At 39.0% G+C, this 18865-nt stretch overlaps 1 protein-coding gene across 4 annotated transcripts in view; it reads right to left on the bottom strand.

Moving 5' to 3' along the window:
• Positions 1 to 18865, bottom strand: part of LOC124797823 (aldehyde dehydrogenase, dimeric NADP-preferring-like) — a 115206-nt gene that overhangs the window by 16165 nt on the left and 80176 nt on the right. For all 4 annotated transcript variants that reach the window (XM_047260854.1, XM_047260851.1, XM_047260850.1 and 1 more), the window contains exons 10-11: positions 7260 to 7395; positions 6275 to 6425 (exon numbers count right to left, since the gene is read on the bottom strand). In XM_047260854.1, the coding sequence (XP_047116810.1) occupies positions 6275 to 6425; positions 7260 to 7395 (287 nt within the window). The remainder of the gene's footprint in view (positions 1 to 6274; positions 6426 to 7259; positions 7396 to 18865) is intronic.

The following is an 18865-nucleotide window of genomic DNA, read 5'->3' as shown; positions in this document are numbered from 1 at the left end:
TTCAAGCTGCAGACATAGAAGTAGGCCACATTCGGCAGTTAACCTGCGTAGCAGTGAGACGTAGCTAATGAAGCATGAACGAATAGTGTAGGTGCAAATTTTTTTTACCATCACAAAATTTACACTTGTACTACAAAAATAAGTTTTGAACAGAAGTCGAACCGTCACCTCATGCACATTTGTCTTACGAAGTTTGAACGCTTACTGCTTGGCCACCACGAACTCTTAACATCTAGCACCTACGCACAGATACATCAGTTACATAATAGACACCTAAAGCTTCTCTTACTATTTTCTTGGAATTGCCATGGTAGTGCACCTTACTACTTGCACATTACGTTGTTTTGATGACCTACTAAACATGTACAAAGTTTGAAGTAAATCTGTGATCCCAACATTGTGGATTTCTCTTGCGAGACAATATAGCGCTAAAGGTATTCATTGTAAGAAATTCATAAATTTAGCATACCACATCTTTCTCGAGTTAATGCAGCTACTTTAGGGACATTTTAATACAGCTATGAGGTATGCAAACAAATACATAACAGTTACACAGCATCTATAAATTACACAGTTCTCACATATGGAAGAAGAATAAGGTATGACACTTTCACTAAATAATGACAACAACAACAAATATGTTCACAGACTGAAATGAGGAACATAAACAGTTACACCAAACAAAACAAGAGCAAAATAGTTTTCAAATATGGAATTTTTACAGTCAGAGAATGAGACAAAAAGATATGGATGAAAAGGGATTGTCTCCCACCTTTTTGTCATCTCAACTATCTCACCTGTATCTTCACATTTTCATTCTCTCTTCTTAATATCTCCCAAACAGATTTTGCTTTCATTTGTTTCTTTAGCCATTCCCTTTTTTCTTTGTTCTTTAGCCATTCCCTTCTTCTTTGCATCTACTCTCCTCCTGCCTATCTCCATTTATTCAGTTATACCACTCATCTTTATTAGGCTTGACTTTACAATTTATCCTCCCTTTACTAGTTAACTGCTAATTACATATTTTACCATTTCTTACTTTTCACATTGTCAGGACGTATCTTTTCAAATTTCATTTCATCGAACATTGCCAGGCTAACCTTTGCTCATCAACATATGTGACTTTCCTGTTCAACCTTACGAAAATGTGTCTCCTTTTAGTGTATTTCCTATGCTTCAGATACAGAAAAGTTTATTTTTGCCTTGGATGTCCTGCTAATTATCATTCAAACAATCAGATGTTTGGCTTTTCTTTACTTACAGGAAACTTCAACAAGGATATGACAAGATTTCTAAGCAATTACACATCAATTTATTGTGATGACTCACAGAGCTAGTTTTAGTGTGATTCTATAAGGATTTGAGACACGACGAGGCATGGTTTCGAATTACATCACTACAAGCAATAGCATCAGTTGATCTAAAATGGCTACTGTCACTGATCTCAAACATGGTCAATGCATATTATAGAATTTAATTCTGTGACACTTGTATAATGAAATATACATATCTATATCTATATAATAGAAGGAAACATTCCACGTGGGAAAAATTATATATAAAAACAAAGATGAGGTGACTTACCGAACGAAAGCGCTGGCAGGTCGATAGACACACAAACAAACACAAACATACACACAAAATTCAAGCTTTCGCAACAAACTGTTGCCTCACCAGGAAAGAGGGAAGGAGAGGGGAAGACGAAAGGAAGTGGGTTTTAAGGGAGAGGGTAAGGAGTCATTCCAATCCTGGGAGCGGAAAGACTTACCTTAGGGGGAAAAAAGGACAGGTATATACTCGCACACACGCACATATCCATCCACACATACAGACACAAGCAGACATATTTAAAGACAAAGAGTTTGGGCAGAGATGTCAGTCGAGGCAGAAGTGTAGAGGCAAAGCAGTTGTTGAAAGACAGGTGAGGTATGAGTGGCGGCAACTTGAAATTAGCGGAGATTGAGGCCTGGCGGATGACGAGAAGAGAGGATATACTGAAGGGCAAGTTCCCATCTCCGGAGTTCGGATAGGTTGGTGTTGGTGGGAAGTATCCAGATAACCCGGACGGTGTAACACTGTGCCAAGATGTGCTGGCTGTGCACCAAGGCATGTTTAGCCACAGGGTGATCCTCATTACCAACAAACACTGTCTGCCTGTGTCCATTCATGCGAATGGACAGTTTGTTGCTGGTCATTCCCACATAGAATGCATCACAGTGTAGGCAGGTCAGTTGGTAAATCACGTGGGTGCTTTCACACGTGGCTCTACACTTCTGCCTCGACTGACATCTCTGCCCAAACTCTTTGTCTTTAAATATGTCTGCTTGTGTCTGTATGTGTGGATGGATATGTGCGTGTGTGCGAGTGTATACCTGTCCTTTTTTCCCCCTAAGGTAAGTCTTTCCGCTCCCGGGATTGGAATGACTCCTTACCCTCTCCCTTAAAACCCACTTCCTTTCGTCTTCCCCTCTCCTTCCCTCTTTCCTGATGAGGCAACAGTTTGTTGCGAAAGCCACGTGTGAAAGCACCCACGTGATTTACCAACTGACCTGCCTACACTGTGATGCATTCTATGTGGGAATGACCAGCAACAAACTGTCCATTCGCATGAATGGACACAGGCAGACAGTGTCTGTTGGTAATGAGGATCACCCTGTGGCTAAACATGCCTTGGTGCACAGCCAGCACATCTTGGCACAGTGTTACACCGTCCGGGTTATCTGGATACTTCCCACCAACACCAACCTATCCGAACTCCGGAGATGGGAACTTGCCCTTCGGTATATCCTCTCTTCTCGTCATCCGCCAGGCCTCAATCTCCGCTAATTTCAAGTTGCCGCCACTCATACCTCACCTGTCTTTCAACAACTTCTTTGCCTCTACACTTCTGCCTCGACTGACATCTCTGCCCAAACTCTTTGTCTTTAAATATGTCTGCTTGTGTCTGTATGTGTGGATGGATATGTGCGTGTGTGCGAGTGTATACCTGTTCTTTTTTCCCCCTAAGGTAAGTCTTTCCGCTCCCGGGATTGGAATGACTCCTTACCCTCTCCCTTAAAACCCACTTCCTTTCGTCTTCCCCTCTCCTTCCCTCTTTCCTGATGAGGCAACAGTTTGTTGCGAAAGCTTGAATTTTGTGTGTATGTTTGTGTTTGTTTGTCTGTCTATCGACCTGCCAGCACTTTCGTTCGGTAAGTCACCTCATCTTTGTTTTTATATATAATATCTATATCTATATATACATACTCTGCAAACAACTGAGAACTGCCTAGCAGAGGATGCTTAGTACATTACCACATTAGGGTCTCTTCAGTTCCATCGTGTATGGAGAATGGAGAGAACAAACGTTTAAATGCTTCTTTTCATACTGTAATTAGTCTAATTTTGTCTTCATGGTTGCCTGAGAGTAATGCATAGGGGGCAAGAGTCATCACTTAGTACTAGTTCTTGAAATTTTGTAAGTAGGCTTTCTCACTTTAATCTGTGTATATCTGCAAGAGTCTGCCAATTCAACTTTTTCAATATTTTTTTGAGACTGTTTTGTGAGTCGAACAAACCTGAGACCATTTTTGCCACCCTTCTTTGTTTACACTCAATATTCCACATTAGTTCTGCTTGGCATGGGTCCCACATATAAAAGAAATATTCTAAAATGGGATGTACAAATGATCTGTAAGAGGTCTCCTTTGTAGATTGACTGAATTTTCCCAGTATACTGCCAGTAACTAAAGTTTGCTACCTGCTGCATTTCACATCCATAGAAATTGTTACATCCATAAACTTGCATGAGTTGATTGATTCCAACTGTGAATCACTGATATTGTAGAAGTTGATTGATTCTAACTGTGGATCACTAATATTGTAGTAATAGGATACTACTTTCTGTCATTTTATTAAGTGCATAGTTTTATATACATTCAAACAAAGTTGCCCATTTTTGCACCAATTTGAATTCTTATCAAGATCTGACAATATTTCTGCAACTTTTTTCTGAAAATACTCCATTACAGGCAACTGCATAATCTGTGAAAGGTCTCAGCTTGCTACTAATATTGTCTGCCAAGTCGTTAATATACAACAAAACATCAAGTGACCCAACACACTCCCTTGCAGCATGTCTCAAGTTATTTCCATTTCTGTCAATGACTTCCCATGCAAGATAACATGCTGGGACTTGCCTGCCAAGAAATCCTCAACCCAATCATGAATTTTGTTTGATGCCTGTAAACTTGCTCCTCACCTTAGACAAAAGTGGTGTGCCCTTTCTTCCACCAATGGTCCTCTTTGACCTGCAGAATGGCTTGTGTGGAAAATAGGCATTGTTTGAGGGAACAGTGTGCAGCCTACCGAATCTGGGGCTGTAGTACGTACGTGAGGCGTTTGGTCACATTAAAAACACAAAAATGAGTATAACTGTTTGTTAAGAGAGGAGAGACAAAATGATATTGGAAGTGATTTATACAGAATGTATCTTACCCTGATCATAACAAATAAGAGGAAGAATTACCACTGATAATGCACTTATGTGTGTGAACAGAACTGTGGTTTCAGCAGTAAGTGTATGAGAGCTGGAAATCACAAAGAGCTGGAAATCATAGTGACATATTTGACTACAAACTACAGATGTGTCATGACGCTTGTCTTGAATAATAATAATAATAATAATAATAATTCATTTTTTCAAGGCATTAACAGCAACATAGTCAAAATAATGAATTTAACTGTGTTTATATCAGTTACAGCACTCACACATTGTTGAAAACAAATACAACCTATGGATATGAGCTCTGCAACTAATTTAACAGTTCAACTGAAAACATTAATTAAATATCATACTTATTAAGTAGAAAAGAGCTTGCATAGATCATTCAATTGTACTTCTGCCAATAAATGTAGGTATTATACCGAGTTAAATTCTTTTTGGAAGATAAAAAAATAATACATCTTCCTGATTCTCTTGACCCATAGCATTCGGGATGCCACTTGTGAGAATCAAACATTGGGTTTTGTATGATCAATGTTTTCAGGATCCATGCAATTTGGCACAGAATATGTCATTTTACTCGAGATATCTCATTACATTTGAACTGAGGTTATGTTCTAGGATTCTACAACAAACAGACATAAATGAGATTGGGCAATAGTTTTGTGGATCACTTCTGTTACCCTTCTTGTTGACATGTGTGTGCTGTATTTTTCCAGTCACAGTTCTTGGTTCCAGGAATCTAAAGTATATCACGGTTAAAATATGTGCTAACTGAGCTGCAAATTCTGTGTAGAATCTGAGACATATCCCGTTGGGCTCCAGTATCTAGTTTAATTCTAATGATTTTATGCAATTGTGATTTTGTGTAGTTCCTGACACAACTGACACCAATATCTATATAACTCATCTTTGCAGTGATGCAAGAAGTTAACTGGGACAGTACTTCTTTATCTTCATTAGTAATAATAAACAGAGTTCACCATTTCTGTTTTTTACTTTGCTATTCTCGGTTTCAGTTTCTGTCTCATCCATGAGTGCTGGGGCACTAACTCTGATTCCATCAACATCCTTTGCATATGACCAGAATTTCTCTGAGTATTGCGAAAGATCTTTTGATAAGGTTCTGTTTTACAGTAGTTATGGAAGCCACAGTAGTTATGGAAGGCTTCGTGCATTGCCTTCTTGTCAGCCAAACGTTTTTCATTCAGCAATTCTCTCTCTATATATGATATTATTATTATTTTTTTTTATACTTATGGAATCCACTGTTTCTTTAGAAGTTTCTTTACAGTGACTGTGTACCATGGACAGTTCCTCCCATTGCACATGGTATGAACATTACCTCTCAGGGAGCCCACTATTTATGGTGGTGTAATTCCCATCCCCCCACCCACCCCGCCCCCAAAAATACATTGTAATAAACGTGCATGGCATCCCATAATGTCAGAGAACCGGTGAGACTAAGCTTTGGTGACCATTCTACAAACCAAATAGAAAAGGTATTTCTTGAACTCTGTGTTTGATATGAGGTTATCTGGTATGTACCGAGCAATCATTTGTTTCCTCACTCAAGCATACTTATAACAGAGCAAAAACTAAAGACACAAGAGGTGGCTAGAGAAGAGTTTTGTGTGGAAATACAAAATCAGCTAGATGAAGGCAAGAAGTGTATTGGAAGCAGAATTTTCTGTGATGATTCAACTTTCCATAAAATAAACATAAATAATTTCATTAGGAAGATTCAAAAGACATCCATAAATTTCTAAAATAAATTAACACACTTATTACCTTCAGAATTTCTGTTACACCAACAGTTGCTGCAATACCCAGAACAAACATGACAACATGTGGCAAGTACTTGAAGCTTATTCCTTTCCGTTTTTTCAGTAAAAATCTCAGCGATGAAATCTTTTTCTCTGAATATGGTGGGTACCTTGCCCTGAAATCACAAATCCTTTTTGTAAATACGATCTCCTTTAGAAATAAGTTTATAGAACATGAAACAAGGCAGAGTTGAAAGAAAATGCACACTGTATTTTGTAATTAAAATTAGAAATATCACACCCTGCACTGTGATGCAGAATAATCTGTAGGTTCTATTACTGTGCAGATGCACAAAAACTACATCTCAGTATTAATAATGGTTTGGAAGACCAAAGTATGAAGAATGCACCGAAGTTTCACAATGTACCTACAGAGCAAAAAAAAAAAAAAAAAAAAAAAAAAAAAAAAAAAAAAAAAAAAAAAAAAAAAAAAAAAAAAAAATACGGAGTGTGATATGTGGTCATTCTTAAAGAAGTTTTTTATGCTTCGTTACAAGCTCAATTGTGGAGCTGATCTCTATTCATTAGTTTAGGGGCAGCGTAATGACATTAGGGAGGATGTAATCAGTGTCTTCCTCATTCATTATGCTTACTAACCTAACCTCATTGGCTTTTCTAAATATTTTATCAATTCAGAGAAAAGAAATCCAATCCTGTTGAAGCTAGGAGTTGCATTAATGGTTGAGCAATCAATCAACAGACTTTTAATATATGGGTATTCACAGACTTTGGCAATTATACAGGACCTGAAGTGCATGTGGGGACAATCTATGTCATTAGTCAACATAGCTTTATATCTTCATGGTCCAATACTTCTAAAAATATTTATATTTTACCATTTGATTTACCTACATAAAAATTTCAATGTTTACAATACACAGACCTAAATACAATACACAGACCTACTTCTATTTCTTTAATCATGTACTGAGTTTTTTTTTAATACTTACGCAGCAAGTTTCTCCCCAATCGCACTCAAGTCCTTTACCAAACAGCTTTTCTTGTGAGTGAAAGTATTGAAAGTGTAGACTCCATGATAGGCTCCCATTCCACTATGTCCAACTCCACCAAAGGGCAAGGTTTCCACTGAACCAACATAAGGAAAATTAAGTACATTCATTCTTCATACACTGGAAATGACATAGTACAATGACTCCTTTTTACTCAGCTGCTCTTACTTTGGCATAGTTCGATCACAAGCAAACAAAATACACTACTGGTCATTAAAACTGCAAAGGCATGAAGGGGCATGATTACAAATATTGAATTGGCAGGGCAGTATATGGCATGGAACGGAGAAGACACTCTTCACAAGACTGAATACAACAAAAACAGCAGAAGACAGGAACAAAAAGCTTCTTTGTTTCTTGCTTGCTCCATCTGAAAGGGAATGGCATGTCTTTGATCATTGTTTCCCAACAGATAACTAAGAACAGTCAGATACCAAAAATATATGTAACTCAATGTGAAAGGTGTTGCAGGACATACAAAAGTATAATCCCATAAAATTAATTTTCATTCTTTTCACTGCAAGCAATGTATATTTTATTACTGGAGAATGGACTCAGCATTACAAATTACTTACACTCCCTGCTAAGACATAGATATGCTCAAGTAACCTACTACATCTAATTAGACCCACATAATACGCCATTCAGTTCAGTACGGAATGTTGGCCAGTGCAGGTGCATACTAGGCGGTGGAGTAGTACTGTCATGTGCAGAGCATAATGGCTGCCCAACCTGCAATTCGCCATGGCAGAAACTGCCATTTTCATGTTCCAGGACAACAATATCCAGTCGGATAAAACGATAGCATGAGTAAGGTTCCATACCCAATGTGAAGGATAAGGGACATGAGATGACAGTTTGAATGCTAGTAAATACCCAACTCGTTCATGCAGCTCTGCTACGAAGCCCTCAGCAATTTGTCATCACTATTCCAGAACACTAAAAATCCTTCATATGTCTTTGCAGAATATTGTGAAACAGGAGTTGAATTTCCATCCTTATTAGCTGCAAGTGGTCATCAGTTACAGCTATGAGATAAACCCCTTCATCTGAGCTGAGCCACACTCTGCAAGCCACTTAACCGTATGTGGTAGAGGATATCTCTGGTGCCATTAGCTGATCTCCCTTCCCCCATTTCACTCGCAAATAGCACGTGGGAAGAATGATACTTGGTAAGCCTCTGTATTGACTCTCAGTTTCTCAAATTTTTCTCATTTTGATCATTTTGCGAGATGTATTTGAGAGTAAGTAATATGTTGTCTGACTCTTCCTGGAAGCTGCTCTCTTGAAACTTCAACAAACCTCTCCATGACACACAATGCCTCTCTTGCAACGTCTGCCTCTTGGAGTTTGTTGACCATCTCCTTAACATTCTCATTCTGACTAAGTGATCCTCTGATGAAACATTCTGCTCTTCATTTGATCTTCTCTCCCTCATGTGGGTAAGGACCCCAGGTTTAAAAACAATGCTCAAGAATTGGTCAAACAAATGCCTTGTATGCACTTCTTTTGTGGATGAGTTACATTTCCTCATGATTCTTCCCATGAATCTCAGTCTGGCAGCTGCTTTTTCTACTATTTGTTTTATGTGGTTGTCCTACTTAAGATTGCTCTGGATACTTACTCCTAAATAGTTTATGGTAGACGCTGTTTCCAGCAATTTATTATCAATAGTGTAGTTGTGCAATAGTGTATTTATTTTTTTTTAAATGCACAATATGTTAATTCATTTATGGTAGGGTTCAACTGGCAGAGCCTGCACCATTCATAAATCCTCTGCAGGTCATTCTGCAAATCGATACTATATTCTGGCATTGCTACTTTCTTATGAACAACTGTATCATCTACAAACAGTTTTAAAGAGCTTCTGACACTTTCTACCAGGTCACCTACAAACATTGTCAACATTAATGGTCCTATCACACTTCTTTTGGGTACTCTTGAAAACACCTTTACATCTGTTACTTTTGTTCCATTAAGAGTGGCATGCTGAGTTCTATCTGCAAGGAAGTCTTCAATCCAGTCTCAAACCTGATCTGATACTCAGTAAGCTCATATTTTTCTCACTAAACAGCAGTGCAGGACAGTGTCAAATGCCTTCCTGAAATCAAGGAACACAGCTTCAACCTGAGCACCGTTTTCTTATGTGCTATGGATCTCATGGAGGAACAGAGAAGTCGAGCTCTGCAAGATCTCTGTTTGCAGAATCCATGTTGATTTTCTATAGAGGAGATTTTCATTCTGCAAAAACGTCGTAATTCTTGAGCATAAACATGTTCTATATGTCTACAACAGATTGATATCAACAATATAGGCCTATAATAAAGCACATTTGTTCTATGACTCATCATGAAAATGGGCATAACCTGTACTTTTTCCCAATTGCTAGGTACCTTTCATTGTTCAATGATCTACAACAAACTGCTACTAGAAGGGGAGCAAGTTCTTTCACATAATATTTCTATAATTTTATAGATATCTCATCCCTCCTGATACCTTTCCATTACTATTCGATCATAGTTGATTTTCTACTCTGCAATCAGTTATCTCAATATCTGTTAGTTTGGCATTTGTACAATGATTGAAAGGAGGAACCATGTTATCGTCTTCTGCTACAAAACAATTTAGAAGACTGATTTCAGTACTTCAGCCTTCTCTCTGTTAGCTTCCATTTTGGTGGCACCATGATCACTGCATGAATGAATACAGGATTTGAACCACTTAGTGATTTCACGTTAGACCAAAACCTCAGTTGACAAAATTTTACTTTCAAAATCACCGAATGACTCTCATTTTTCATCTAGCACTCATTTTTGCTTCGTTTAATGAGTAGGCATATTTGTTGCACAAAAGTACTGGGCAGAATGTAACAGGGTGGCGCATTTCTGACAAATCTTGTGATATCTGATGATGCTAAATTTCATCTGAATGGGCTTCTCAATAAACAAAACTTCTTATATTACTCAGGGAAAACCTGCAACCCGATGATGAAAAGGCCCAGAGTAACCCAAAGGTTGCCCACTGCTGTGCTATTGGATAGTTCACTGGAATCGCTTGTAGTTATTCCCTCTCTCTCTCTCTCTCTCTCTCTCTTTCTCTCTCACTGCTGGCCAGAAAGTGCCAATTCTGAGCTGTATATAGCCATGATAATTATTTCTTCATTCTCCACCAGCAGGGACACTGCCATCTATATGGTTCAGCACGATGTGGCTACAGCCCATGTGGCCCGTAATTCAAAGACTACACCCAGGTGCCACTTTCCTCATTCCTTATTCTCACAATTTGGTGATATCCTTTGGCTGGCAAGATCACCTGATCTTTCAGTCCATGATTTTTTTGTAGGATCCTCTGAAGAACAAAGTTTTTTCATAGTGATACTGTCAAGCTGCAAGCCACAAATCCGAACTTCTTTCGCAATGGATTGCCAATGATGGGAGTAATTTGTGTGATGTGCTTTTTAGGAAACAAACAGGCACCTATAACTTACCGTATTTACTCGAATCTAAGTCGCACTTTTTTTCCGGTTTTTGTAATCCAAAAAACCGCCTGCGCTTAGAATCGAATGCAAAGCGGAAGTTCTGAAAAATGTTGGTAGGTGCCGCCACGACTAACTTCTGTTGTCGAATATATGTAGCGCTTCGCAGGCACAAAGATAAATACTGGCACCAAAACCTCTGCGTCAGTAAATAAATTTAAAAAAAGGTGGAAGACGAGCTTTTTTCTCCGCCCCGAGTTTTGACCACTTCATTTTCATACATTATCCAACGGAGTAAATACAAATTCCGTTTTGTTCATCTTCGAATGTAGCAGCATTTCAATGTACTACGAAAATCTGACTGGCAAGACTGTTTGGGATGTTTGTCAATATGGCCAACTCTGCGTTCTGAATTTTTTCCTACCTGTGAGAAGAGATGGTTGCTAATAGGAAACTTTTATGAATTGTGAATTACATGCAGTATTCTCTTCACCATAATAATAATATGAATAGAAACATTTTGCCATATATTCTTTCGTGTTTGCTGCTATCTCATTTAAATCCTATCTGCCTAATAAACTACGAAACTAGAGTGAGACAACAGCAAACGGGAAGAATATACATATCGTGTCATGTTTATATTCGTATTATTCTGATGCCAAATAGTGATACAGTCAGAAATGAAGCACGGCAATTGATTAGATTTTTAAATCTAAGATGACTCTAATTTCTGTGCAGAATGTAATGTACTAAAGAGGCATCTGCAAAGATTTTCAAACGGAGAAAAATTTTCGCTAAACTCTCGTTCAGAACATCTTCTATCATACGCAGTCTATTATTTGGTTCTTTTTGATCATTATCAAAGAAAGCAGCAGTGTAAGTAACAACAAATAGCAGTCTCTTGCCATTGTTTCGCTAATGAGACGATTCCTCTCTTTTTTCTTTTTTTAAAATTGTACACGGCGGTAGCGCGCACAAAAGCAAGCCATGCCGCGAGCGGCGACAGGTCGTAAACACTCATTATCAGAATACGACAAACAATACATGACACAGGACAGTAATGCATTTTCAGCTTTGAGTGACGTAAACACCTATAACAAAGAGAACGGCACTTATCAGATCAAATAAAAATAAGCAATCAATTCAAACCAGACGAAGCACGTGAAAAAGGAAGGGTACCCGTATAAATACGGACGGAGTGCCTGACGCATAGCAACGGCTACCTGGTAAAGCTTAACTGCTAAGCTTACGACTCGAACCAAACTACTATAGCTGTATCGTCATTCATTTGACCTAAATTGTGTCTCATATTACAATGGACCAACTTTGTTTCGATTTGGAGGTGCGGCCTAAAACTTTTCTCTCCCCCTGAATTTCGAGTCTCACATTTCAGGTGCGGCTTAGATTCGGGAAAATTTTTTTTTCCTCGATTTCGAGTCTCACTTTTAGGTGCGGCTTAGATTCGAGTGCGGCTTAAATTCGAGTAAATACGGTATACTAGAGCAAATATACACTAAACCTCATAATTACCTAATGACAATGTACTACTTCCTGTTGGCCACACAAAGATTATATAATGTGATGCTTCCTGTTAAGTGAACATTTGATAGCAGCAGAAGAAATACAAAAACAAGACAAAAGGACAGTAAAAAAAGAAAAGAAATAAAAAACCAGACATGTGCAAGAAGGACTCGCACTCCGAGGATTCCCTACCAACTTAATAATGTATATAGAAATAATAATAATTTCATGTGGTTCAATGGCCTGGTGCAAAGCATTCTACTGGATGCCAGTTTGGCAAATCACTTGTCCCTAACCCATCCCAGTTATCCAACCATGGAAGGGACCTACAGTTTAAAATGGAATCCAAACCACATATTGTTTCTTGCGACTCCTCTCATCACTGACAGGTGAAAGATAGGTTAAAACGAAGACTGAAAAATCTGCTGGCCATCCGAGTTTCAACCCATGACCTCACCATTTGCAGGCATGCACTTTACTGTTTCGTTCTCATTATCACCACCTGCCTCTTCATTTTTTCCCCCCCTTCTTTTTTTCCACCAATTGTCTTACAAGGATTTCACATGCCATTGTTCAAAATTCCATCAATGAGTTTTTCACTCAGTTTTTATATTACAGAGGGTGGTCAGTCCCATGACGGAACACACTGTGTTGCCGTGCAGGCTCTAGACCAGAATTCCCAAGTATATACAGAGTGACCGGTGAAGGAGTCCCTGGTTTCAAAATTAAATGTCTCAAAAACTAAGACTGACAGACAAATGCAACAAAAGGTGTATTTATTGTGAAAGCTGTAAGAATTTTACACGGAACTTTCGGAATAATTTGAAAAGGTACGTACTCATAGATGGTGCTGTACACTGCGCAGCTCGCATAGTTGTGCAGTGTGAATAATTAAACTCATCTTCTGCAGGCAATCTTTCAAATCATATCAGAACCTTTTCAAAATGTCCACTACTCACAGTACAGAGGTGGCATAAATGAATAATGAAATTTGCTAACAGATCCTGTAGTGTCACAATGGAAATGGATTCAGATGCCACAAAGATCACCAATTGGAAGCTCATCCAGTGTGCTGGGATGGTTCCAGTAGGCAGTGTCTTTCAATGTATCCCACAAAACGTAGTTGCAAGAAGTCACACAGAACGAATATGAAGGTCTGTCTATCCCCGGATTAGTAAATTTACAGTAGTACAACACAATGACCATTTCCAAAGTATAGATCAAGAGAGCAAAACATCTGTTCTGTGTGGTGATGTCTGGCCCCATCTTGCACGAACCACTCAGTATCTGGTTGACCCTCCCACACTACGTGTGTGGTGACAAATTGTTCCAAAATTGCGATGTAAAATTCACTAGTGACCATTCTTCACATGAAAGAAGGGTTAATAAGGCCTCTGCTGCATACCACAACCCAGTCAGTAACTTTGGGAAAATACAGTCGTTTCGCTTCACACAAATGGGGTTTGTCACAATCCCAAAATCGCTAATTTTGTTTATTCACAACTGCATTCAGGTGTAAGTGTGCTTCACCTGTGAACCAAATGCAGCCAACATCAAATCCTTCATTATCAATCACTATGTGAATCTGGTTTGCAAAGTCAGCCCTGTATCACACATCTTGCACTGGTATGGTCTGCTGGCTTTGGATTTTGAATGTAAACAACATGTAGTTCTGGTCTCAGTATTTTCCTTGCACTAGAACTCGGAAAGTCAGTCTTTGCAGCAAGTCTTTGGACCGATTTTCTTGGATTTTGCTGTACGATTGCAGAAACTTTAGCAACATTTTCAGGAGTAACTACAGTTTGTCTGGAGCCAACATTCCTCACTATGTCATCAGCCACACTGCCCGTCTTTGGAATTTGGCGATTTCAACCTCCTTCAATGTTCCAGTGGTGGCACTGATCACTCTTGAGCAGCAGCACACTATTTATAGGCACTATATATCGTGATTACTGCATCGCCTGTTACCAGCTTTTCAAACTATTTCAAAATTTCTGTATATAATTTATACAGCTTTCACAATAAATGTACTATTTGTTGCACCCATCTATTAGTCTTAATCTTAGAGATATTTAATTTTGAAATCAGGGAGTCCTTCACTGAACATCCTGTAAATGGTTTGTCTATAGGTTTTGATAAGTGAGTTTGAGAGTATTGACTTAGAAGCTGAAATTATTTACACCGGTAAGGTACAGTAGACCTTAGTATTTGACATAAGCTTCAAATTTGATACTTCTACCCCTTCCTGAGAAAAGGGGTCTTAACAGCCAGCCAGACGGACAAGAAAGTGAGACAATAAGCATTCCATTTTCACCAATTGAGGTACAACACCCTAAAAATGCCAATATTTTTAAAAAATAGATATTTTTTTATGTCCCAGAACAAGAAGCTCCTCACACGACATTCCTCTACACAAATGCTGTTGAAAGAAGGAAGTGAAAATTAGCTATCAAGGATTATTTGCTGTAAAAACAGTTCAAAGGATATCAATTGTTTAATGGTGGCATTATAAATGCAAAAATAAAAGAAAATAAAATGCTCAATTAAGAAAGTATGAGAACGTACTGTTGATTAACCCCGCATTTTCTGTTGATTAACCCCGCATTCATAATTATGGGTAGAGACTAAAAAACACTTGCCTGAACAGTTAACATAGAAGTGAAATGAAAGAAAAGATGGCACAAAGGAAGATTACAGGTGAATGTCTCATCGACATTCAAACTGTAATACCTGGAACTACAGATGGTGCTTGTGGCAGGCTCTGTGAAACTAGAGGATGATCACACAGACTAATCAGTACACAGTCAACCGAGGGAAAAATTGGCTGACCCTGTAAATCTCTGACAGAGACCCTGAATACACCAATGTTCTTCACAGCTATTTCAACCAGCAGATTGTGCGTTATGACTATCACTACTGACTTTGACCCGACTGCAAGTCATAATCTAGCTGGTGTTATATCCAGGGTACAATAATGACTTCATAGATCTTTGTTGTGTGAATTGCTAGTTGTGCTTATTTTCTCATTAGCAATGAATTCTTTTTGTTGTTATGGAATGTCATTTCCTTCAAGCTGAAGTGGTTCATAAAAATTGGCAATGATTCATTTGAAACTTTTAATGTGAGCTAGCAGCAAGCCTAATGGACCCTGCAATGGCACAGAGATTTTGGAACAGTAATAGAAAAAGTACACCATCAACAGCAAATGAAGCACTACATTTGCAAAACATTTTATGCTCTTCCGCACTTCAAAATTGACCACAAACAACTTCAGCAGTAACCACACCCATGAATACTTGTGTGTGTGGGGGGGAGGGGGGGGGGGGGGACGCACACGCGTGCAGGCACACAAGCACTGTATGAGAAATGTGAAGTGTATAAGAGGCACAGCCGCCGTATCTCTGACCACAGAGGATTAATTACCGGTTTTCCACAATTCAGTATTCCTATAATAGAGTTTATGTTCGTGGAGATAATTCTTTCTGGATATAAAAATCTGAATGTTTCTTTGTATTGCCTCTAAATGCCTCTTTCTCTATTTCAGTTCAATAGGTGAATCAGTTAAAACACACACACACACACACACACACACACACACACACACTCTCTCTCTCTTCAGTAGATTCAGTGACATACCATAACCAGCTAACTATAAGATGAGGTTTTTTGTCAAATTCATTACTCAAAAAATGTAGAGTTGTCTTACAATTCCAGATGAACTACTGTTCCCGATGTCAACATCTTTACTTAGTATGGGAGTTTTCTTACATTTACAGATGAAACTTCGGCAACTGAGTAATGCACAGATTGAATTTAAGAGTGGGAGGTGCAACAACTTGGCTGAGCACTAGGAAGAACATGTGGAGGAAAGTGGCAAGCAGACAGCAAATTTTCTCATGTTGCCAAACATGGGAACACATACTGCCTTTGTTTTCTATGAAAGTCTGCAATGTAGTTTACCTGAATCCAATTGTAGCTGGAATTTAACTGAATATATAATACTGAACAATAGTAAATGTTTCTACAGAAGACAAATTAATGTTAACAAAAATATATTTGCACAGAACACTTTAAACACAGTACAACAAATGAAACATGAGCTTCAACAAAGTTACTGAAGTTGTTACTATTCTACAGCACTGCTGATTTTCAAGTTAGTATCAGTGTTAATCCAAAGTGGTATGATTTCTGCCTATGCACCTGCATTCTAACAACAACACTATCTTGCTCAGTCAGTCACGTAGACAGTAAGCATAAAAGAAAGTGAAAATAAAAATTAATGTATATCATTTCTTTTGGTTTATTTTACTACTTCTTGTGTGACCAAAAATCAATAAAGGGTGGAAGTTTAGAATAGGAGTCATCTTTTATTTAGGGTTGTCTTATAGTCAGGTAAATAAGGCACTTACGCAACAACTAACATTTCTCAACATTCCAAGAATGGTCAGTAATTCTGAGGGAATGTTGTATATTCCAAGCATCTTGTTTCCACTTAGGTCATTCACTGCTCTGTCAAATTATTCTCACAGCATGTATCCCCCATCATCTTCGCCTACTTCCTCTTCTCTTATTATCACATTGTGCTCAATTTTATCTTCCTTATAAAGACACTCTTTATACTGCTTGCACCATTCCATAGTAGGAAGAAAGATTAAAGTTTACCATCTCTCTGGCATTGAGTTCATTACAGATTGAGCTGTGGGAATGTCCACTGTGGTTTGTGCATGATAAGTGAAATATTTGTGACTTGACAACAAACATTAGTGAATTCTTAGTTTCAAAGCAGAACCTTTTACTGTGTAAATATTTGTGCAATAAAGCATTATCATCATTCTGCATGGTGTCATACTTCAGTTATATCATATCCGCACTGTACTCTCACCACATTGGAGACCCACAATGAATGTAAATTACGCCACATATGTACCGAACTACACCACAACAATGTGATGTGCGCTTAACCATTGTGTGCCATTCACACATTACAACAAGCTTTTCCATTCCAGTCAAAGCAGTGTTTTTCATCCGACTCTTCAACCACCTACAGTGATCAATTCCACAGCAGGAGATGTACTTCAATACTGCGTTTTGATTTTTTACAATAGTGCCATACAACTGAAAGCAACAAATGATCTACTTTGGGCCCTGATTGCTGTTCCCATTTTGCAGAAACACTATGCGACTGCTGAAATGCAGCATTCCAGCTGCTTGCATTTGCATTTGTTCAGTATGGACGCAGCACCTCCCACACCACACGTGATTTCCTTAGACCTGCCTGTGCTGCCACCGGCTGCCCAGATTTCAAACATTTGCACTGTGGATGGATCTGGAACATCTCAATTTAGTCTGGACCAACTACATGCCTGGTGTGCAACTGCTGACAACTCATCTGTAATGAATGAACAATTACATCAAGAACATTCCATGTAACACCAACAACATATTCACACTGTTGATGAACATGCTGGCTGCCATGGACTGCAGCTTCAGCCTCAAGTGCTTATTTCCAAGCAGCAGACAAATCCCACCGACTGCACCTGTCCACCATGAACTCCAACATCACCGTGCTCATTTGATATGATGGCCTTCACATGACATCAACAAACCCCCACTTTTTTGTGCCAATACACAATACTGCTAACCACACCTGACCCTATGCAAATCACCACCACTCACATCATGATCATGCAGCTGCACTGTGTCCAACCATGCCACATCTGTGCAGCCGTGACATGCAACTGACTTCGCCATGTTCCCGCCTGTGCAGGACACTGCTGTGTTGCACTGAGCAACCACGCCCCACATCCCACTGCATCCATGAGAGTCAAATTCGATGACACTGCGTGAAATTTATGCCTGTACTGTGATTAATTGATATTGCTCGAAAAACGTACATCTACTTCAGAAGGCTATTATAGTGGCCTCAATGCACCACATGGCAGTGAATCTTCTTTCACTCCACAGACAATGACTGCTACCGGACTTAACATCTGCAATTACGCACATAAATGTGATCTGCTCATTGACTTGGTCTCTGATGCGTGTTCAGCAGGGCTTCCACCTCCGATGGTCCCATTCCGAGAACCATGTTTTCCACTGTGCTGCCTGCCTTCTTCCCACCAATGAATGACCTTTTGGTGGAACAAAGTTCTAATATCAACTTGCTACCAGTCATTGGCTCATTGACAAAGGACGAACCTAGGGTACTGAAACCGCATGAGGCTGCCCGTTCATGGATTACAGTGCACAAATCCATGGCTCAGACCCTACAACTGCCATTGTCTTTCCCCTTAAATGGACATTTTCTGCTAAGGACATCATAAAACCAGACCTACTGATGGACTTTTTTAACACCAATTTCAACTCTCCTCAGTCGTACAACATGCCGTGCTTCTGTACTTTGACATGGACCACTGCATCCCAGAAACTTTTGTCTTGTCGCCTCCACCTATACATGGTCAAACAGGAAGACAACCGTACATCCATCAAGACCGTTGAGGAGCATACTCCCTCAGCTGACGAGCTACGCCGACTGTCTTACGTCATTGGA

The sequence above is a fragment of the Schistocerca piceifrons genome, chromosome 5 (genome assembly GCF_021461385.2).
Source record: "Schistocerca piceifrons isolate TAMUIC-IGC-003096 chromosome 5, iqSchPice1.1, whole genome shotgun sequence".
NCBI lineage: Eukaryota > Metazoa > Arthropoda > Insecta > Orthoptera > Acrididae > Schistocerca > Schistocerca piceifrons.
The sequence above is the reverse complement of the archived record's forward strand: the minus strand, read 5'-3'. Positions and strand labels throughout refer to the sequence as shown.